This window comes from Oncorhynchus nerka, linkage group LG14 (genome assembly GCF_034236695.1).
Source record: "Oncorhynchus nerka isolate Pitt River linkage group LG14, Oner_Uvic_2.0, whole genome shotgun sequence".
NCBI classification, from domain to species: Eukaryota; Metazoa; Chordata; class Actinopteri; order Salmoniformes; family Salmonidae; genus Oncorhynchus; species Oncorhynchus nerka.
The window spans coordinates 40,673,805-40,698,099 of NC_088409.1; the positions used below are offsets into that span (position 1 = coordinate 40,673,805).

At 41.5% G+C, this 24,295-nt stretch overlaps 1 protein-coding gene across 1 annotated transcript; it reads left to right on the top strand.

Annotated features, from left to right (window-relative positions):
• The first annotated feature begins 453 nt into the window (after positions 1-453).
• On the top strand, positions 454-18,469 carry lingo4b (leucine rich repeat and Ig domain containing 4b). Its single transcript, XM_029679656.2, has 3 exons — positions 454-927; positions 15,010-15,126; positions 15,255-18,469. The coding sequence occupies exon 3, from the start codon at positions 15,267-15,269 to the stop codon at positions 17,103-17,105; it is 1,839 nt and encodes a 612-aa protein (XP_029535516.1). The 5' UTR covers positions 454-927; positions 15,010-15,126; positions 15,255-15,266; the 3' UTR covers positions 17,106-18,469.
• The last annotated feature ends 5,826 nt before the right edge of the window (positions 18,470-24,295 follow it).

Below are 24,295 nucleotides of genomic sequence, written 5' to 3' on the forward strand. Positions count from 1 at the left end.
CAGGTTAGAATCAACCATACCAACATGCTTTTGTACCAATTAAAATATCAAATAGTGTTTTGTGAGGATTATTGGGGCAAATCCACGAATGATTGCAAGCATTTGTATGTACACTTTTGAGGCATGGACTCTCCAACCTAACACTGAAGGGGATGAATTTAGTCTGTGATTGCCCTATAGTTTTTTATTTCTATATATTTCTTTATTTTCTAACCAGCTGGTGTCTTGCCTAAGTCAAAAAATGTGGCTGACCAGAGTGCACATTTGCCCATCATTCCCAAATATTGGCCTACCTAGCGCGATAGTAATGTACTGTCCTGGATCATTTCCAGAACTCAATCAGTCTAGTGGATAAAATCACAAATCCTGTCAGAATGCTGAGAGCTCAGGGATTTCGCCACCATATTCGCGCATCAATGGTAGCCTACTATGAACCCGTTGTTGCACACTTGGCCGTTGCTCTCTGTCCTCATGGACAAGTGTTTCATTCATGTCGTTGACTGGTTCGTTGATTCACACCTATAGGCTACTTTCCTCGAGTTCGCTTGAGGTAATTGTGATATTTTTCTGTGGGATGCGATTGCTACTTGAGCAAGAGCATCACTACCACGCAGAAGAGCACGAGCAGGGGCAAGAAGGCGGGCTTTCAATAGCGTCAGAAGAGAATAAAGTAGTCGACCTAAATTATTTTCCGTAGCGTAATTATCCTACTACTCCCCGAGGGTGGTGCAGTAATCAGAAGAAATTAACGAAGGAGCACGAATTAAATTGTGTGAGGTCTCAAGGCATATGTTTTAAAGTATTGTAAAACATGATAAATCAACCAGCAACCGAACGAAACGCTTAGGCGAGAAGGAACCCGAACGTTTGGAGTTGTGGGTAAAATATGGAAATGTACTATCAACGTTTCATTGAAGTCATTAGCTGGTGAGTTTTCGTTCATTGTTTACAATTTTCAGTGTACATTTTAAATTGTGTAACCATAACCCTAATTGATTTTGCAATTGTGTTTTTATATGGGACAGTTCATAAACGAGGCTACTGATTTACCAATCTGCATTGTAGGCTACTTGTCAATAATATGAACTAAGCACCTGTGGGCAACAATATTTTATAACGTTACATATTGTGAATTACATCATACTTGTTTGTTTCTGGAAACTCAAGCAAGACAGTCGTCCAGGAGCAAACTTGTGTTGTCGCCCTTTGACGTCGATTGATTTATGGGTCAGCCTAATTCAGACCCCATGTAATAGTTTTATGGTCAACGTGGGCTTCTGGACAGAGACCTGATCAAAGAGTTCTTGACATGGCTTTCGACTTTAATCCCACAAGAAATGCCAAAATTGTGACTGTCATTTCCATTTTGTTCCTTTGACACAACGTTTGAACAGGTCCACAACCTAATATGGAAGGAACAAAAACACAGAATATAAATAAATATACAAAAATACAGTACCTGGGTTGGCTACGCTATATTGTCAAAGAAGCAAAGGCTAGACTACTTGATGTATCTTCAGATGTAAGTGTATGCATGATAAGTTTTTCCGGTGGTGACTATTTAAAAAAAAACATTTAAAGCAATCCTGATTGAGCATGGTAAATGTTCTTATCATTTAGAATACGTTGGATGAGCCAATCATATGAATATCCATTAAAATGTATAATTAGATAACTAGACGTTTATGATATATTTTCAATTTCATAATTGATTTTCATCTGTAGCCTGATAAACTAAAATGAACATTTCAATTATAATTCATCAAGGGAGAGAGAAAGATACAATAATGTTATCCAGCCTGTAGATTTTTTTTCTTATTTTTTCCCCCCAGCCAGAGAGAAGGCGAATATCACAACAATGAAGTGCGACTGGCAAAGCTGAGTGCCAAAGAGTACGTTTTGGTGACTGGCCAAATAGGCACTTTAATCAGGAGGTGCTTTATGCACAGGAAGTATTTCAGTCTCCTTGTTAGGGGACTGATTTATCCTGACTTTTAATTATTAACGAGACCTGATCTGGGTCAAGCAAGAAAGTATTTTTCATCAGTGCCTTCTTTGTTTTGCTTGGTCATCGTTACCGAAGTGTAAAGCCAATATTTCGAATGTACTTGTTCTTCATTTCATAGTTCTGTGAGGCAGGGCTGCTTATACAGTCCCAACAATCCAGGAATGGGAATATATTTTGACGGGTTGCTCAGCTGCAGCTTTTAGCTTCATCTGCAGCCCTTAATAGTAAGCTTAGCTAGAATGATTGGGGCAAGGTCACGCGGTAACAAAGTCACACTCCCACTATAAAAACGGCCATATCTTTTAAGATGTGTCATGGAGCAATATGGGAGTCATTAAATGCATACAATTAAGATGCATTATTTCGTTGCTGGGCAGCTGTGACTCCATCAAGCACTAATCATTATTTTGCATTAAAGATATATTTGAACAATTACTTGTTAGTATTGCACTAACTAGTACGGCACTAAAAAATACATATATATTTATAAATATAATCGTTAAAGATGCAATACATAACATTTTGGGCGACCTGACCAAATTCACATAGAAATGTGGGTTATAGATCTCTCATTCTCATTGAAAGGAAGTCTAAGAAGCGGTAGATATGTTCTATGTGTTTTATTAAGTCATTAAGTTTAGTTTTTGCGTCTTTTACTTTCAGTTTTGTATACCAGCTTCAAAGAGCTGAAAACACAATATTTTTGGTTACTGAAAATATATTTCAGAGGTTTAGATGGTACAATAATTCTCTCTCCATTGCTTGTTTTGTCACGTAAACTAAAATTATTTGAATTTTAGCAACCAGGAAATGGCAGAACGATTTCTGCATATAGCACCTTTAAGATGTGGCCCCAATTATAAAAAAAGATATGCCCATTTTTAAAGTGGGAGTGTGACCCCTCTACCCGCATGGCCTTACCCTTTGAACCCGAAAGAATGCGCCACAGATCCCTGCACACTATCATCCATTCTGCTCCAATTTGACTCTTATAGTCCAGGGAATTAACATCAAGGCAATTCCACAGTAAAATAATGGTGGTGAGACGACACTTTAATAGTATGCCAAACAAAAAACATTGATTTCAAAATTAAACAAACCATACAAGTCTATGCACAAGGACGACTTTTTATTTCCACAGAACATTAAAAAAAAAACATTTACTCAAAGAACAGTGCAGATGTAAAGTTTGGTAACAGAATGACAGTGAAATCTCCATCAGTGTTTTATGTTACCACGTTGTCCAAAAATGACTGAATTAAGATTCAAAGATGTCTGCAGAAATAATGGGGTGTCAGCTATGATATGCTGTATATACAGAAGTATGTAGACACCCCTTCAAATTTGTTAGATTTGGCTATTTCAGCCACACCTGTTGCTGATAGGTGTATAACATTGAGCACACAGCCATGCAATCTCCATAGACAAACATTGGCAGTAGAATGGCCTTACTGAAGAGCTCAGTGACTTTCAACGTGGCACCGGCATAGGAGGCCACCTTTACAACAAGTCAGTTGGTCAAATTTCTGCCCTGCTAGAGCTACCCCGGTCAACTGTAAGTGCTTGTTTTGGGAAGTAGAAATGTCTAGGAGTAACAACGGTTCAGGTGCAAAGTGGTAGGCCACACAAGCTCTAAGAATGGGACCGCTGAGGCGCGTATCGAGTAAAAATCGCCTGTCCTCAGTTGAAACCCACTACCGAGTTCCAAACTGCCCCGGAAAGCAACGTTAGCACAATAACTGTTTGCCGGAAGCTTCATGAAATGGGTTTCTATGGGCAAGCAGCTGCACACAAGCTTAAGATCACCATGCGCAATGCCAAGCGTTGCCCGGAGTGGTGTAAAGCTCGCCACCATTGGACTGTGGAGCAGTGGAAACGCGTTCTCTGGAGAGATGAATCACGCTTCACCATCTGCCAGTCCGACAGATGTATTTGGGTTTGGCGGATGCCAAGAGAATGCTACTTGCCCCAATGCATAGTTCCAACTGTAAAGTTTGGTGGAGGAGGAATAATGGTCTGGGGCTGTTTTACATGTTTCGGGTTAGGCCCCTTAGTTCTGGTGAAGGGAAATCTTAATGCTACAGCATACAATTACATTTTATATGCTTCTGTGCTTCCAACTTTGTGGCAACAGTTTGGGGAAGGCCCTTTCCTGTTTCAGCATGACAATGCCCCTGTGCACAAAGCGAGGTCCATACAGAAATGGTTTGTCTAGATCGGTTTTGAAGAACTTGACTGGCCTGCACAGAGCCATGACATCAACCCCATCGAACACCTTTGGGATGAATTAGAACACCAATTGTGATCCAGGCCTAGTCGGCCAACATCAGTTCCCGACCTCAATGCTGTTGTGGCTGAATGGAAGCATGTCCCTGAAGCATCTAATGGAAAGCCTTCCCAAAAGAGGGGGACCAACTCCATATTAATGCCCATGATTTTGGAAAGAGATGTTCGTGTAGTGTATGGCACCTTGAGTTTGATTTTTTTTTAATATATATATATATTTTGGTTATTGAACTATAGTGAAGTGGATTAACACATGGTAACAGAATAATGGTAACAGAATGACATCATGGGTCCCTGATCTGTACTATAGACTGGTTAGCAGATGTCACAAAAACAATGTGAACACTTTAATGGGGCAGAAGGCAGTGTGTTGTTGTGATTCTGGATGGCCAGCTAGCTAGCAATAATGATAAGAAACTGCCATGAGGGGAGTTGTTTCAGCTAGTTTTATGTTTTTCTTGATACCATGTCTTGTTTTGAGGTGTTTTGACTGATTTCATGTCAATGCTAATATGGCAAAAATGTGCTAGCTAGCTAACCAACATCTGTAACGATGTATTTGAAGGACAAGTTCTCATTCTACAAATGTATTTGTTTTCAATAAACATCGGAGTTTAAAGATATACTGAACAAAAATATAAACACAACATGCAACAATTTCAAAGAATTTAAGGAAATCCGTCAATTAAAATAAATTCATTAGGCCCTAACCTATGACTTAGAATACAGATATGCATCTGTTGGTCACAGCTACCTTAAAAAAAGATAGGGGTGTGGATCAGAAAACCAGTTAGTATCTGGTGTGAGCACCATTTGCCTCATGCAGCGCAACATCTCCTTCACATAGATTTGATCAGGTTGTTGATTGTGGCCTGTTGTTCCACTCCTCTTCAATGGCTGTGCGAAGTTGCTGGCTATTGGTGGAAACTGGAACACGCTGTTGTAAATGCCGACCCAGAGCATCCCAAACATGCTCAATGGGTGACATGTCTGCTGAGTATGCAGGCCATAGAAGAACTGGGACATTTTCAGCTTCCAGGAATTGTGTACAGATACTTGCGACATGGGACAGTGCATTATCATGCTGAAACATGAGGTGATGGCTGAGGATGACTGGCATGACAATTGGCCTGAGGCTTGAAATGCAATCATTTTCATTGTCCGTAGCTTATGCCTGCCCATACCATAACCCCACCGCCATCATGGGGCACTCTATTCACAACGTTGACATCAGCAAACTGCTTACCCACACAACGTCATACACGCGGTCAACGGTTGTCAGGCTGGTTGGACGTACTTCCAAATTCTCAAAAATTATGTTGGAGGTGGCTTTTGGTAGAGAAATGAACATTCAGTTCTCTGGCAACAGCTTTGGTGGACATTCCTGCAGTCAGCATGCCAATTGCACGCTTCCTCAAAACCTGAGACATCTGTGACATTGTGTTGTGTGACAAAAACCGCACATTTTAAAGTGGCCTTTTATTGTCCCCAGCGCAATGTGCACCTGTGCTGTGGACAATGCTGTTTAATTAGCTTCTTGATTTGCCACACCGGTCAGGTGGATGGATTATGTTGGCAAAGGAGAAACTCTCACTAACAGGGATGTAAACAAATTTGTGCACAACATTTTATTTTCAGAGAAATAAGATTTTGTGCGTATGAAACATTTCTGGGAACTTTTATTTCAAATAAAAAATTTATTTGTCACATGCGCACACTGGCTATTATTTGAATGAGCTCTGCTGCCAAGCATGCCGTTCATTGACTACAGCTCAGCGTTCACCATAGTGCCCACGAAGCTCATCACTAAGCTAAGGACCCTGGGACTAAAAACCTCCCTCTGCAACTGGATCCTGGACTTCCTGACGGGCTGCCCCCAGGTGGTAAAGGTAGGCAACAACACGTCTGCCACGCTGATCCTCAACACTGGGGCCCCTCAGGGGTGTGTACTTGGTCCCCTCCTGTACTCTCTGTTCACCCACGACTGCGTGGCCAAGCACGACTCCAACACCATCATTAAGTTTGCTGACGTCACAACAGTGGTAGGCCTGATCACCGACAACGATGAGACAGCCTATAGGGAGGAGGTCAGAGACCTTGCAGTGTGGTGCCAGGACAACAACCTCTCCCTCAATGTGAGCAAGACAAAGGAGCTGATCGTGGACTACAGGAAAATGCGGGCTGAACAGGCCCCCATTAACATCGATGAGGCTGTAGTGGAGCGGGTCGAGAGTTTCAAGTTCCTTGGTGTCCACATCACCAACGAACTATCATGGTCCAAACAGCTACACCATCAAGAGCATCCTGACACGTTGCATCACTGTCTGGTATGGCAACTGCTAGGCATCTGACCGTAAGACACTACAGAGGGTAGTGCGTATGGCCCATTACATCACTGGGGCCAAGCTTCCTGCCATCCAGGACCTATATAATAGGCGGTGTCAGAGGAACGCCCCAAAAAATTGTCATAGACTATTTTCTCTGCCACCGCTCAGCAAGCTGTACCGGAGCGCCAAGTCTAGGACCAAAAGGCTCCTTAACAGCTTCTAGCCCCAAGCCATAAGACAGCTGAACAATGAATCAAATGGCCACTGGACTATTTACATTGACCCCTCCCCCCTCCATTTGTTTTGTACACTGCTCCTACTCGCTGTTTATTATCTATGCATAGTCACTTCACTCCTACCTCGACCTACCTGTACCACTGTACATTGACTCGGTACTGGTACCCCCTTTATATAGCCTCATTATTGCTATTTTATTGTGTTACTTTTTATATTTTTTTTTACTTTAGTTTATTTGGTAAATATTTTCTTAACTCTTCTTGAGCTGCACTGTTCACCTCTTAAGGATCAGACCCTTCAATTTTCACCTAAAATGACATACCCAAATCTAACTGCCTGTAGCTCAAGCATTGAAGCAAGGATATGCATATTCTTGATAGCATTTGAAAGGAAACACTTTGAAGTTTGTGGAAATGTGAAAGGAATGTAAGAGAATATAACACATTAGAGCTGATAAAATAAAAATTAAAAAACAACATTGTTTTTGTACCATCTTTGAAATGCAAGAGAAAGGCCATAATGTATTATTACAGCCCAGGTACAATTTAGATTTTGGCCACTAGATGGCAGCAGTGTATGTGCAAGGTTTTAGACTGATCCGATGAACTATTGCATTTCTGTTCAAAATGTTGTATCAAGGCTGCCCAAATGTGCCTAATAGGTGTGTTAATAACTTTTAAAGTTCCTAACTGTGCACTCTCCTCAAACATGGTATTCTTTCACTGTAATAGCTACTGTAAATTGGACAGTGCAGTTAGATTAACAAGAATTTAAGCTTTCTGCCAATATCAGATATGTCTATGTCCTGGGAAATGTTCTTGTTACTTACAATCTCATGCTAATCGCATTAGCCTACGTTAGCTCAACCGTCCCGTGGGGGACCCACCTATCCTGAAGAAGTTTTAATAAACTACTATCTTATTTTTATGTTCAGTACATTTCAGTACAGTACATTAGAGTAAATGATATTGTACTCTACTCTAGTATGCTCTACTGTACTGAACTCTACGGTACATTACTGTATTGCACTGACCTACTTTTCTGTACTGTACTATACTGTGATGGGCTGTACTGTGCTGTCCAAACTTGTGAAACAGATGCCTATGATTGGTTCAGATTTGAGCTGACCAAATTTCAACTACTTTTCAACATCCATGGATGTCCGGTGTAGGTCAGTGCTCAGTGGGTGGGTGTCAGTAAGAGGTGGGTTATCCAGACTGTTTTCAAACTCTAAAAATAAAAATTATGAAAGTTCACAGAAGTAACAAGTAAAAGGTAGACCAACCAGTTAGTTCATGTTTTACTGATAACAATTTGGTTCATTATTTATTAAGTGATTAAATTAAGTGATTATTCTGTTACCAAATCGGTGAAAAAAGAATAACCAAAATATCTGTAACAGGCCGACTGGTTAACCACATGACAGAAAGAAAACAGTTATGAGCTGAACATAACAGTATGCCAGTGGAAGGGAGGACAGGATCAGGTGACCCAACTGGTTTCTGACTACTATGAATTCCCATTGTAGCCATTCAGTTGCAGTCGGCCTGTTACAGATATTTTGGTTATTATTTTTTCACCGATTTGGTAACAGAATAATCACTTAATTTAATCACTTAATAAATAATGAACCAAATTGTTATCAGTAAAAACATGAACTAACTGGTTGGTCTACCTTTTACTTGTTACTTCTGTGAACTTTCATAATTTTTATTTTTAAATATCTTTTGGTCACAGAATGACAAGATACTAGGCAATATTTCTTAAACTTACACAAGGCAAATCATATTTTTTTTATGTATCCCCCCTCTGTTAATGGAGGATAATGTATTCTGTTCACACCAACTCTGTCCTGGGTTGACCGTTTCAAAGGATTGTTTCTGTCGTTCTCTTTTTTTATTTTTTATGCCATATCATTAGCCTCAAACAATACCCATTTGGAACGATTGTTCATAAACATTATGCATACATAATTAAAGTCACAATATGAATATTTAAATGGCAATACACTTGGGCTCATGTCAAACCAGCAAATTACTTATTTTCATCATTGCAGTGGTTATGAGAGAGGTGCTAAAGGACTAGGACTAATATTTACGCATGTTTTCATTCCACCTTTAAATTGGATTATGTTCAACTAAATTCCGTAGTGTTTCTGCATATCAGAGAACTTATTAAAATAATCAATGATGTAAACACAACATCACAGCATTATAATAAATCCTCATTGTTAACTTGCCAACCAATCTATTTGAGCAAAATTAAGCATGTTTGAAACAAAAACCTGCATACTTTGAGGTCACAAGGAAATGGACTCTGTCTCTGGAGCCTTTATTTGATGATGTATTCTTTTAGACTCAACCGCAGTTATCACATTTATTGGATGAGAGAATAACCCCAGTATGTGCTGTACCCAGAGAGTACAGTATGTGAGTTTTATTACCATTCCACATAATTTGACCCACATTATAGCTTTAGCACCACCATAGCAGGTTACCTTTATTGGAATCAAGTTAGGATTGTGGATGGCTCTGATCAGATTAGCAAGCAGCCCGGTAAGTGTGCCAAAGGGAAAAAGCTCCACCTGTCCAGTGGTGTGTGTGGAGGATTATGTAGTGTAGTTGCTTTTCTGTGAAAAACACAACCCGTAACAAACTGTTGTGGCTCTCTTTCAAGAGGTTGATATCTTTGTCCTCTCAAAGCTGTTTTGGAATAGTGAAAGCAGAGAGGGTATGCTGAAAATGGAAGGACTTTCTAATGAAATTGTAGCCTAAAGGAGACCTTGTAACAGAGGCCCAATGTAATCCACAAATGGTATAATTGGCCGCTGTTATTTATTCTTGGTATGTTCACCATAGGCAGAACATTTCCTGACCGCTGAAGTCCACCTTCAGAAGAATCCAGCACCTTTTGATGAAGCGTGCTTGCTGGAATCCTTGTTTACCATCCATCTCCTCCTGTCAGACATTGTTCTTTCTCTCATTGTACCTCGATGGATTCAATCCGTCTATGCTATTAACTAAAACGACCTCATTTGGCATGTCACATCTGTGCTACACTGAAACCAATTAACTTTTCTAATTTATTTGTGCTATTATTAATTTTTCAGATAGTTAAGTCACTGCTCGCACAAAGTGCACTGACTGCCTTGATAAAGAATTATAATATAGTGCACCCTGCAACACGACGGAACAGTGTCTCTGGAACCAAATTTATTTAAGTGGGCTGTCACAGTGACCCACTTCTGCCTCTGCCTGTGAGACAGAGTGAGAGTGTAAATACAAAAATATTCAGAGCACGCACACACACACACAATGCATAACGCCTAACCCTAAGCATACCGACGCATAAACACACATTCCACCATACAAAGACCAAAAACTTCCCCAAACCCACAGACATTTAAGTTGAAAATACACACAAAAAGCATTTGAATAAAACACATTTAATCCATATGAAACAAATGCAATTGCAAATGTGGGCACAGTGTCACACAGTTAATATAATCATATTTGTCACAGTTGCAAGCTTACAGTCAGACTAACATACTCTTCTTTATGGCTTCCCTACGTGCAATATTATTGAGATATACCTTGTCTTTACAAAATGTTTTAAAGTGATTGAATCAGAAATGGCTCGCTTGACTTGAGGTTGTTTACGAGCCCTTTCTCCTTTCCCTGGCAGACCCAATGGAAAAAGAATCTGGCATTCTGAAGAGCACTGCTATTCTCTCCCCCTCAGCCTAGCAGCTGTTCTGCTCACAAACCTTTTAATACACGCTTGTAGAACTCTGGTGCATGTCACAGGGGCTGGTACACTGTGGCAGGTGCCAAGAGCAATAAACAATGTCTTTCTAGCACATAAAAACATACAGATATACACACAGAGACACTTTCAACAGAGTGTAACACACACCTGGGCCCCCAGGTCCGTGCTGTTGTTTCATTTCAGCCATCTTAATTGGTTTAAGAATAGCACTTAGGCAAGTGTCAAAGTGTAGCCTGGCTTACATTGTGCATTCTCTTTCTAACCCCATGGCGATATAGAGAGTGACCAATGTGGGGAGGGGAGGAAAAGTCTGCCAGGGTGTCTGTTTTGAGGACAGACTTCAATACAATGAATGAACATAAGACTGTTCTCGTGGCCCATCCAAAGCGGCCCCTAGCTAGACATCATGCACCGGTTCAATTGGGTCTTTTTGCCTATAATCTCTAAGTGTTCCTGCCAGTACTGATTGGGAAAAATATGTCTTGAGGTAGGAAAGACCAAAGGCTCTGGGAAATACTAGGCAGGCTGCAGAGCAGATGTCCCTTAAAAACAACGAATCACATAAAAAAAAACAGATTAAACTTAGTTTGGGGTTGTTGTTTTGCTCCGTTTCTGCTGCGGGTCATGTCAAAATGAGAAGGAGGCTCTTGAGCCACAGTGCTGAGTGTGTTGGTTACCTAAAGTGATTCCATGGCGTCAGTAATGGGGATTCTGTAGCTAGGCACGCACTGCAAGGTCACTGTTTTGACACTCAGAATGTTCTGACATCTGTCCACAGTTTGATGTAACACGATGACAGCTGAGCGGACTTGATGAGTTTTGTGTGATGATGGGGGAGAGCTGAGTGGGAAAGTCCAAATGTTTGAAAGAATTAAGGAACAGTGGGGACCAACCCAAACACCAAACATGGTTTCTAGATCTGCCATGGGATTGTCTGAGTGGATGTTACATCAGGTTGGCTTTGATATTGTTTGCATTTGGCATTGTTAGATAAGAGCTGGCCGCTGCACAGGTTTGGACGGCTGGGTTTTTGTGTTATGCAAAAGGTTTACGGCTGCATCATATTGGCCAATCAGGCAACAAAACAAACCCAATACCCTTACCACCCAGGACAGACTTCATTCAGCAGCTTCCTCAACAACAACTATTTCAATTGGAACAATAGTTGAAATTGAATACTATTTTTACCTGTTAGAATGTACTTAGCATAAATAAAGAGGAATATGATACCGTGTGACTGTGGAATCTAGATTCCTGATACTGTCTAATTTGACAGACTGGGTCAGGTCTCTTTGTGACCCCTAGGTCATGACCATTGACTGCAATCTAACTTCATGGTGTATGCATGGACATACAGTACCAGTCAAAAGTTTGGACACAGCTACTCATTCAAGGTTTTTTCTTTATTTGTACTGTTTGCTACATTGTAGAATAATAGTGAAGACATCAACACTATGAAATAACACATGGAATCATGTAGTAACCAAAAACAAATAAAAAAATATATGATGTATTTTAGATTCTTCAAAGTAGACACCCTTTGCCTTGATGACAGCTTTGCACACTCTTGGCAGTCTCTCAACCAGCTTCATATGGAATGCTTTTCCAACAGTCTTGAAGGAGTTCCCACATATGCTGAGCACTTGTTGCCTGCTTTTCCTTCATTCTGCAGTCCAACTCATCCCAAACTATCTCAATTGGGATTGAGGTTGGGTGATTGTGGAGGCCAGGTCATCTGATGCACTGCTCAATCACTCGCCGCCTTGGTCAAATAGCCCTTACACAGCCTAGAGGTGTGTTGGGTCATTGTCCTTTTGAAAAACAAATGATAGTCCCACTAAGAGAACCAGATGGGATGGCGTATCACTACAGAATGCTGTGGTAGCCATGCTGGTTAAGTGTGCCTTGACATCTAAATAAATCACTGACAATGTCACCACCATCACACCTCCTCCATGCTTCATGGTGGGAACCACACATGCAGAGATCATCCATTCACCTACTCTTTGTCTCACAAAGACACAGCAGATTTTTTTGTTTAGATCAAGATGGGGCACAGTCATGGGTGTATGTTTCATTACCGTACCAATCCCTTTTAGCCTGCAACTTAGACTGAGGATATAAGGTGCAGAGTAAAAGTGGTAAAGGATGTATTATTTGGTCATCAATTAGTAATCAATTAGTGGTTGGAGCCAAAAATCTCAAATTTGGTCTCAGACCAAAGGACAGATTTCCACCAGTCTAATGTCCATTACTCGTGTTTCTTGGCCCAAGCAAGTCTCTTCTTATTATTGGTGTCCTTTTTAGTAGTGGTTTCTTTGCAGCAATTCATCCATGAAGGTCTGATTCACGCAATCTCCTTTGAACAGTTGATGTTTGGATGTGTTTGTTACTTGAACTCTGAAGCATTTATTTGGGCTTCAATTTCTGAGGCTGGTAACTTTAATGATCTTATCCTCTGCAGGAGAGGTAACTCTGGGTTTTCCTTTCCTGTGGTGGTCTTTATGAGAGCCAGTTTATCATAGCGCTTGATGGTTTTTGCAACTGCACTTGAATAAATGTTCTGCATTGACTGACCATGTCCTCAAGTAATGATGGACTGTCGTTTCTCTTTGCCTATTTGAGCTGTTCTTGCCATAATATGGACTTGGTCTTTTACCAAATAGAGCTATCTTCTGTATACTACCCCAACCTTGTCACAACATAACTAATTGGCTCAAACGCATTAAAAAGGAAAGAAATTCCACAAATGACCTTTTAACAAGGCACACTTGTTAAATTAAATGCATTCCAGGTGGCTACCTCATGACGCTGGTTGAGAGAATGCCAAGAGTGCGCAAAGCTGTCAAGGCTACTTTGAATTATCTCAAATATAAAATAGATTTTGATTTGTTCAACACTTTTTTGCTTACTACATGATTCCATATGTGTTATTTCATAGTTTTGATGTCTTCACTATTATTTAACAAGTACTTTTGGGTGTCAGGGAAAATGTATGGAGTAAAAAGTACATATTTTCTTAAGGAATGTAGTGAAGCAAAAGTATAAGTAGTCAAAAATATAAAAAGTAGTTTTTGTGGGTATCTGTACTTTACTTAAGTAGCACTTTAAAGTATTTTTACTTAAGTACTTTACACCACTGCTTTTAATGTGGTTGATTTCGATGTTGCCCTTTGGTGTTTTGAGGTCTACTGTAGATCTACATGTAGTTGCAGTTGCGACTAATGTTTTTGGCATTTGTGTCGGTGTAAGAGTTAGTGCTTTAGTCGTCATCAGGATTAAAACTTTTTAAAAGCATTCCCAAAATCTGATTTGTACCGTAGTTGAATCACAGATGTTGCTGAAATGTATGTCATATTATATTTTATATATTTGTACTTAAAAGGATAGTTAGAGATTTTGTCAATTAAGCCTTTTTTTCTACTTACCCAGAGTCAAATGAAAAAATGTATGTGTCTGTGTGCAGTTTAAAGGAAGTCCAAGGTAGTTTCTGGAGCTTATTGCTTATTAGCGTTAGTGCAATGACTGAAAGTCTACAGTAGCTGCTAGCATTGTGTTCATGATTTCATCTGACTCTGGGTAAATAGAAGGAAAAAAATCTTGAACTATCCCTTTTAATACAGTGTAGTGGAAAATGTTCCCTAATTTCTTGTCCTGCTTAATTAATTGAAAATGAGGCTGCACAGTACGAACAAAAATATTTTTGTTTCTTGGGGTATGTATGATATGCCTCCATGGGAATGTTTGACTATTCCCTACTCAACCTTCTCAACTTGGTCCTGTATCGCTTACGTGTGCACATCTGCCGTCACATGTCACGTGTCACTGGCCCTTCCCCAGATAGCCTGCCTAATCCAGATGTCTGGCCAGGGGGCACAGCTCCCATCCGAACTGGCCTTCATCAGGGTTTTTAGAATCAGTAAGCATAGGTCTGGATGCACTAATGAGGATTTTTTTTTTGTGCAGATCAAGATGGGGGCACAGTCATGGGCGTATGTTTCATTACCGTACCACTATCTTTTAGCCTGCAGCTTAGACTGAGGATATAAGGTGCAGAGTACAAGTGATAAAGGATCTATTATTTGGTAATCAATTAGTAGAGATGCTATCAGTATTAAACAGAGATGTAGGCCGATAGTAACTATGAAATCTGCTCTAAATAGTACCCTAATTATGCTCTGATGTTAATAATAATTTTTGATACATTTTTTATTCTCTTGATTCCACACTCAAATTCACCACTTTGTTAGGTTTATCTCAAAATGTTGGAAACTTATGCTTTGTCCATAAATCTAGCATTTGCAATCCACGATTTACAAAGAATCATTGCTTATGTTTTTTGGGGAGGGGGAAGATTCATTCCTGTCTCTCTTGTCTCTCTAGGCCATTTGCAAGGACATGTTTTTTACAGAACATCATCTCTTATAGAAGACTTAACTCAAGTCTGATCCCAACTTGACCACCACTGGTTATGAAAACCTGCATCCTCATAGTAAATCGGTAAGTTCCTTAACAAATACTAAAATATATTCATACCTTTGTTTTCATTTGTTATGGCATTGCAAGTAAGCATGACTGTTCTTTAGCTATCGGTTCATAACTTGTGTCCTTTTTGTTTCCCTTTTTAGGCAGGAGGCAAGATGTTTGTGGAGTTTGTTGTCCGATGGGGGGCATGGAGCATCTTGCTCCAGTGTGGATTATTGGGTGTGTCAGCAGGGGACTTCCCCTGGCCTTGCCCTGCCAGGTGTGTGTGTCGGCTTGAAACTTTAGAAGTGAACTGCTCTGACAAACAGCTGACTTCTGTGTCTCAGGGCTTCGCTAGTGGCACCCAGCGCATTAACTTATCTCGTAACAAGCTGAAGACACTGGGTCGTCGCCAGTTCTTTGGATTGACCCAGCTAGAGGATCTGGACATTAGTGACAATGTCATCGCCATGATTGAAGTGGAGGCTTTCCAGGGCCTGCAGAACCTCAAGACCCTGTGCATTAGGAGCAACCGCCTCAAGATCATCTCTGTGGGGGTCTTCTCCGGACTGCCCAGCCTGCGCTTCCTGGACCTGAGTGAGAACGAGATCCTAGTCTTTCTGGACTACACCTTCCGTGAATTGGTGAGCCTGCACCAGCTGGAGGCTGGGGAGAATGACCTGGTGTTCATCTCCCAGCGGGCCTTTACCGGCCTGCAGAACCTGCAGGAGCTCAATCTGGACCGCAGCAACCTGACCTCCATCCCCACCGAGGCACTGTCCCAGCTCCAGAGCCTGACTCGGCTGTGCATGTTCCGCCTCACTATTTCGGCGCTGCCCAACAATGCCTTCCGCCACCTGCATCGACTGCGCAGCCTCGTCATCTCCCACTGGCCCTTGCTGGACACCCTGGCCAGCAACAGCCTGATTGGCCTCAACCTCACCTCGCTGGTCATCAGTAGCTGCAATCTCAGTGCTGTCCCATACCAGGTGCTGCGCCACCTGGTCTACCTTGGCTACCTGGACCTGTCCTACAACCCCATCACAGCCATCCAAGGTAACCTGCTGGGGGACTTGTTGCGGCTGCAGGAACTGCACCTAGCTGGGGGCAACCTGCTCCGCATCGAGCCAGGGGCCTTCAGGGGGCTGGCTTACTTCCGTCTGCTCAACGTGACATCCAACCAGCTCAGCACGCTGGAGGAGAGTGCCTTCCACTCGGTAGGGAATCTGCAGGTCCTGCGGCTAGATGGGAACCCCCTGGCCTGCGACTGCCGACTGCTCTGGGTGGTCCGCCGGCGACAGCGCCTAAACTTTGACGGCCGCCAACCCACCTGCTCCACCCCGGACATGGTGCGAGAGCGGGAATTCCGGGACTTCTCAGAGAAAGAGCTCCCGAGACTGTTCACCTGCCGGCAGGCCCGAATTGTAGACCGCAGGTCCCAGGAGGTCAGGGTGGAGGAGGGCACTACGGTGCTCTTCTCCTGCAAGGCGGACGGTGACCCAATGCCCTCCTTTACCTGGTTGTCAGCCCAGCGGATTCCGCTCTCCACTACGGGGCGCATCAGGGTGTTGTCCAATGGGACTCTAGAAGTACGCTATGCCCAGGTTCAGGACAGCGGCACATACCGGTGCACGGCGGGCAACGCAGCTGGCAACGACAGCCTGTACGTCAGCCTCTATGTGAAGGGTTTCCCACGTAACCGCACCATGCCCTTTTTCACCGACGAAGGCTGGATAGAGTCCTCACACGCTCCTACTGCCAACTCCTCTGCCCAGGTGGCCAATCAGTACCCGTTTGATGCCAAGACACTGATCATCGCCACCACCATGGGCTTCCTGTCCTTCCTCAGCTCAGTGGCTATCTGCTTCGTCTTCATGTTCTTCTGGAGCCAGAGCAAGGGGCAAATCAAACACACAGCCACCATCGACTATGTGCCCCGTACCTCAATGGGGGTAGGAGGAGGAGGAGGAGGGGGTGGAGGTGATGCTGGCAAGTTCACCATGAAGCTTATCTAAGGTTATGTGGGAGAGGACTTGGGACACATTGACTGTGTCACTCCCTGAAGGTGAAGGCTCTACAGGGACACAGGGACACTGCCTGCCTTCAGAAAGCTAGATCCTCAGTGCACCCTTAACATACTGAAATTATACATATCATCCTAAATATCTTGGAGAAGAAAATAATGAACAGTGGTTGTCTAGAAACTGGTTTATTTAAACTCTGTTGTCAATTTTTTTTAAATGGTGTCAGTATTTATTCAACATTACAATTACAGTGCTACAAATTGAACATGATGATATGAAACATTATACATGTTCATGTGTATAAGGAATGCTCTTAAAGTGTCAAGGTTCATTTCACTCATATCAGGTGTGCTTGGTGGATCTGATGTATAGTAAGTGTGGATATCATGTGTCAACTTGCCAATACAGGTCAAACAAGAATTGCCCTCTGACCTGAGGATAACTATTTATGCTTATCCACATAGGATCCATTCAGAGACTGCATACTCACCATTTGCTTAAGGCTCTATGAAACTATAATAATATGCAAACACATGACTGTAGTTATAGTTATAATAGATGTATAGAATATTGTACTAGGCTATATTCAAATACGGTAGATAAATAAGTTTCACTGTACAGTAACATTTCATGGCTCACTTTTTGACTAGCCTCTAGTTTACGAAAATTCATGTTGTTTTGGGGACAGGAGTATTATTTAGTTATCAGAATTTGACAGTGTCCAGCGGGTGATGAAATTGTAATCTGTACATGAGAATGTATCCAATTCCATGTCATATTATAAACCATCTTTTAAGCTTTAAATCCTATTTCCATTTTCTTTTTTACAACAAAGTAAGATAGTTCGCACACATCAAATACAGAGAATTCAAGATTATTTTTAGCAAGTCATTTTCTTTTTATACTGTATAATTTGGTAAGATATTGCAATCAGCAACAGTGCTTCAATGATAATATAACTGTATAACATTCATGTAACCTCACACTGTTTATTTTTCCTGAATGTTAATCGATCACGGGGTATTGAAAATATGTGCCTGAGTAATCTCACTCGCCATTCAAGAAACAATGATGAACTGTAATGGCGAACAGTACCTTGTACAATGTCAAATGTAGGTCATGGACATTTCCATGCTCTAGGTTACTTTATGGCTGTATCTAGTCCTGTGGATTAGTGCCACTTAAATATGCCACTCTTCTTTCATGTACACTTGTTGTGTAGGTACACACAAACCTAAATTCCAATACAATGTAAATGATGTACACATCTATAGTTAAGTCTGTTGTTTTGCTATCTTATTTGTAAAATATAATCTTTTTGCATTTTGAAATGATTAAAAACCTATTTAACCTGCCTTATTGCCTTGAATTGATTCAGCAATATCCCATAGCCTTTCATGAAATGACAAAACTATTCAGTCTGCTACAACATACAAATCTCAGTGGTTCTGAGTTGGGCTCTATTTTAAATGACTATACAGTACATTGTTAAATAATTGCTATGAGAGCGAGACATCCTTCCCTACATAAGACCCAGTACGTTATTGATCTCAATGTTTTGACTCAGTTGTCTGACCATTTCAATCGATTAGAGCAGAGAAAATAAACAGATTTGTTTCATCGCCTCAGCGCAAACGCAGATGGTTATTTGATAGAGCTGTGTTTGTCTGTTACCCTTCCTTGTTAGTCTTAATTTTATGACGGGAAAGGGGGAAATAGTAAATTAGAGTTTTTGCTGTATATTGTCTCATTAGTTCAGTTGAAGGTGACAGGATGAAGGTCAACCTCAGGAGATCCACGATCCACTGACAATTTCCCGTCCAGACAGATATGAAGCCCACCAGCTCTAAGTGGATTCTGTGGAAAGCAAATCATTTTCTCTCTCTTGCCCTTGCCCAGAATAATCTAGAAAAAATGATAATCACGTGCATGAGCAGAGATTTAAACCCTTTTGGATTACCTCTGCATGTCTCAATCTGTTATATAGGTCTATCTGGTCTAGCTGCTAACCCAAGGCCTGGCCTGTCATATTATCTGTTTTAATGCAACTATTTCCTCTCATGGAATGGAATCCAAAGGTTTTACTGTAGCGTCATAATCCAATGCTCCCTATGTTAAAGACAGCGAGGACAGGAAATCATTATTTTTTGTAGGTATAAATCTATTTAGGTTTACAACAGGCTCCCAAAGAAAAATATACTCTCAAGTAGGTCTCATGGTTTACAGTACAGGTCTACAGTATTATTGCACCTCTACACAGATATACCCACAAGAGAAAGAATGTGTCAGGTGACTGAGTTCTAACATGGTTAACACATTTGATGAACCCACAGTGCAGTTTTTCTTTACCTATAATTGATTGAATAGGGGCCCTTGTGTCTGAATTCCAGGTGATAAAATAACGATGATGCTTTGTGTTCCCATTATCTGGCCAGATGCTGGCCACTGAGTGGTGCTAAAATGCCATGGTTAAAGATTCTCAAGTCTCATCCATTACACTTACCAAACATATTTTATTTTGTATTAATTATAGAAAGGTGCTGGGTCACCGTTTCTTGGGAAATCATTTTGTGGAACTCCTACTGATTGGATTTTATAAGAAGGGAAATAAAATGTAGTTTTAGGTGACAATGACTAATTAATCTAGGCAATGGGTAGAAGTATGGCATATGCTGCAGATACAGTAGCCTATATCTAAAATAACAGATGCCAAGGTCTGTATTATGTATTATGTAAATATCGTATTTTGCTAAAAGTGTCTAAATATATCTATCACTCCGGAGTTGCTGTGAACGCTCTTCTTTAGTGTCTCAGACTAGCTGGTGTATTTACGGACATATTCAATCAATCCTTATCCCAGTCTGCTGTTCCCACATGCTTCAAGAGGGCCACCATTGTTCCTGTTCCCAAGAGAGCGAAGGTAACTGAGCTAAATTACTATTGCCACGTAACACTCACTTCCGTCATCATGAAGTGTTTTGAGAGACTAGTCAAGGACCATATCACCTCCACTCTACCTGACACCCTAGACCCCCTCCAATTTGCTTACTGACCCAATAGTTCCACAGACGACGCAATCGCAATCACTGCACACTGCCCTAACCCATCTGGACAAGAGGGATACCTATGTAAGAATGCTGTTCATCGACTACAGCTCAGCATTTAACACCATAGTACCCTCTAAACTCGTCCTTGAGCTCGAGACCCTGGGACTCAACCCCGCCCTGTGCAACAGAGTCCTGGACTTCCTGACGGGCTGCCCCCTAAACATCCATCACTAACATTGAGTGGCTGCTGCCAACATATTGACTCATCTCTAGCCACTCTAATAATGAAAACATTGATGTAATAAATGTGCCACTAGCCACTTTAAACAATGCCACTTTATATAATATTTACATACCCTACATTACTCATCTCATATGGACAGTGGGGAAAACAAGTATTTGATACACTGCCGATTTTGCAGGTTTTCCTACTTACAAAGCCTGTAGAGGTCTGTAATTTTTACGATAGGTACACTTCAACTGTGAGAGACGGAATCTAAAACAAAAATCCAGAAAATCACATTGTATGATTTTTAAGTAATTAATTAGCATTTTATTGCATGACATAAGTATTTGGTCACCTACCAACCAGTAAGAATTCCGGCTCTCACAGACCTGTTAGTTTTTCTTTAGGAAGCCCTCCTGTTCTCCACATTACCTGTATTAACTGCACCTGTTTGAACTCGTTACCTGTATAAAAGACATCTGTTCACACACTCAATCAAATAGACTCCAACCTCTACACAATGGCCAAGACTAGAGAGCTGTGTAAAAAATTGTAGACCTGCACAAGGCTGGGATGGGCTACAGGACAGGCAAGCAGCTTGGTGAGAAGGCAACAACTGTTGGCACAATTATTAGAAAATGGAAGAAGTTCATGATGACGGTCAATCACCCTCGGTCTGGGGCTCCATGCAAGATCTCACCTCGTGGGGCATCAATGATCATGCGGAAGGTGAGGGATCAGCCCAGAACTACACATGTGGTCTGATGAGACAAAAATATAGTTTTTTGGCCTAAACTACACTCGCCGTGTTTGGAGGAAGAAGAAGGATGAGTACAACCCCAAGAACACCATCCCAACCATGAAGCATGGAGGTGGAAACATCATTCTTTGGGGATGCTTTTCTGCAAAGGGGACAGGACAACTACACAGTATTGAGGGGAGGATGGATGGGGCCATGTATCGTGAGATCTTGGCCAACAACCTCCTTTCCTTAGTAAGAGCATTGAAGATGGGTCGTGGCTGGGTCTCCCAGCATGACAACGACCCGAAACACACAGCCAGGGCAACTAAGGAGTGGCACCGTAAGAAGCATCTCAATGTCCTGGAGTGGCCTAGCCAGTCTCCAGACCTGAACCCAATAGAAAATCTTTGGAGGAAGCTGAAAGTCCGTATTGCCCAGTGACAGCCCCGAAACCTGAAGGATCTGGAGAAGGTCTGTATGGAGGAGTGGGCCAAAATCCCTGCTGCCGTGTGTGCAAACCTGGTCAAGGACTACAGGAAACGTATGATCTCTGTAATTGCAAACAAAGGTTTCAGTACCAAATATTAAGTTCTGCTTTTCTCATGTATCAAATACTTAGGTCATGCAATAAAATGCTAATTAATTACTTAAAAATCATACAATGTGATTTTCTGGATTTTTGTTTTAGATTCCGTCTCTCACAGTTGAAGTGTACCTATGATAACAAATTACAGACCTCTACATGCTTTGTATGTAGGAAAACCTGTAAAATCAGCAGTGTATCAAATACTCCCCACCCATATACTGTACTCTATACCATCTACTGCATCTTGCCTATGCCGTTCGGCCATCGCTCATATATTTGTATGTACATTTTCTACTTCATTCCTTTACACTTGTGTGTGTGTGTATAAGGTAGTTCTTGTGAAATTTTTAGGTTAGATTACTTGTTAGATATTACTGCATGGTCGGAACTAGAAGCACAAGCATTTCACTACACTCACATTAACATCTGCTAATCATCTGTATGTGACAAATACAATTTGATTTGATATGGTTGCCACCATGGCATACACTGACACTACCATTAAGATGGTAGATAAATGGTAAATGTAGGCTACATTTTTTCCGGTTTGGATGATTGTGTTATGCTATAGATACTTCTGTGAATATCTGAACATTGCATCCAAAAATAACTGCTCACATTCTGGACATAACTTTGTCAGGACTGTGTTTGTGTAAATAGTTTCTAGAAAAAAGTGTGGCCAGCTCAAGTGCTGATTGTTGCGTCATTCGAAAGTGGCCGTTCTAAATGAGTGTTCTAAATCACACGCGTGTGATCATATTCTTCAGGAACGATCACACCTGTGTGTTGGAACGTGTGAAACGTAGGCTACATTTGTCCTAGCGCTAACTGAGGAAAGATTGACGTAACACAACCGGTCATATTTTCTAACTCTCGCTGACATAAACTACAACATGAATTAGCTAATAGCAATTAATATGTATAATTAATCACATCACGCGTGAGCTTAACATTGATAGAAATGATTGAGTAAAACATTTTCTCGAAATAGAAAGTAATTCGATAACGATTAGTTTCAGGGCGCAGCCATGCTTCTTTTCCTCACAGACACCTAAGATAATAAGAGAAGACAAGATGAGTTTGGTCTGTTTATAGTATGCACGTTGAAGGGGTGTGTCGTCTACCATCGTTCAATTCCCACCATTCACTTCCTTAAGTTCTCAAAAAATGAGTGTACCCTTACTCACCTCCTTTTGTTATAGCATCTTTGGTGCGAAAGACGATTACGTGAAACCCAGAATGCATTGTATGTCAACAAACATGGCTCCACACATAGCTGAAAGTATCTTAGCTCATCATAATCAGTACAACCCACAAAAAAGTATTTTACACACATACTATGTGCTTATTACAATCCATGCAAGAATCGGAATGCATGATTTATCACCGGTAATTGAAAAACATGTTAATAAAACAGTAAATATATAAATAATTACCACAAAAAAAAACATTTTCTGATAGTGATTTATTGATACAAATGGCGAGCGCAGGCAGTCAATCACGTAACCTCTGACTCCCACTCTGAGCCATTCGGTGTTGTTGTTTTATGGATGTAGCTAGTGAGTTAAGTTGTAGCATTAGCAATGTCTTTTAAAAGGAGACAACTCACAAATGTGGAAATTCTGGAGATGTAAAAAAATTCGGACAATGTGTCTGAAAGTCAGGAATTAGATTCTGACAGTGACAGTGAGGAGCTGCCCCCCAGCCATTGAGAACCCTGAATCTGAGGACCCCTTGTCCACTGACAACGTCCTAGTTCCCTTTGAAGATGCTGGTGGTGATGGAGGCAGACCATCCTAGTTCCCTTTGAAGATGCTGGTGGTGATGGAGGCAGACCGACAGTGGATGAAGTACAGGAGTTCTGTGTTAGCTGGAAGGCTGCCAGCCATTTCACCCCTCCTGGCCCTGTTGTTTGCTTTGATGAGTCCCAGTCTGGAGAGCACCGCCCCTTGCCATTTCCATCTGGGGCAGAGTGCTTCAAGTTGTTTCTGACAGAGGAGCTGGTGGGAGACATAGCAGAGACCAATCGCTATGCCTTGGAGCTACAGGAGAAGAGAGAGCCAGGAGTGGGGGGGACAACCACAATTAGTGAAATGTATACCTTCCTGGTGACAGTCCTTCTCATGGGGAGAGTAAAGAAGAACTCCCTAAGAGAGTACTGGAGCACAGATCCTATGTTTGCAACTCCCTTCTTTGCCACCCTCTTTTCCCAAGACTGCTTCCTAGTTCTGCTGTGATGACTGCATTTCATCAACAATGCTACTTCCATCCTAAATGACCCGTTATACAAAATAAGAAATGTCAACAGCTGGCAGTAAAGTGACATGACAAACGAGACATCCATGTCCTCTCCACTGTCCATACAGCAACCATGTGAGCCACAGGGAAAGTGGACCATCTGACGGGAGAGAGAAAAATCAAACCAGACTGACTGCGTGCTTGACTATAGCCTCAAAATGGGGGCAGTGGATAAGGAGGACATGATAAACAGCTTTGTGGAATGCACTCAGAAAACGACCTAGTGATATAAGATATATTTCCATTTTTCCAGGGTAGCTTCAAAATACAGCAAGTCCTGCC

Bases quoted from the DNA above. Each gene is read 5' to 3' on its own strand.
- lingo4b (XM_029679656.2), top strand. From the start codon at position 15,267: ATGTTTGTGGAGTTTGTTGTCCGATGGGGGGCATGGAGCATCTTGCTC.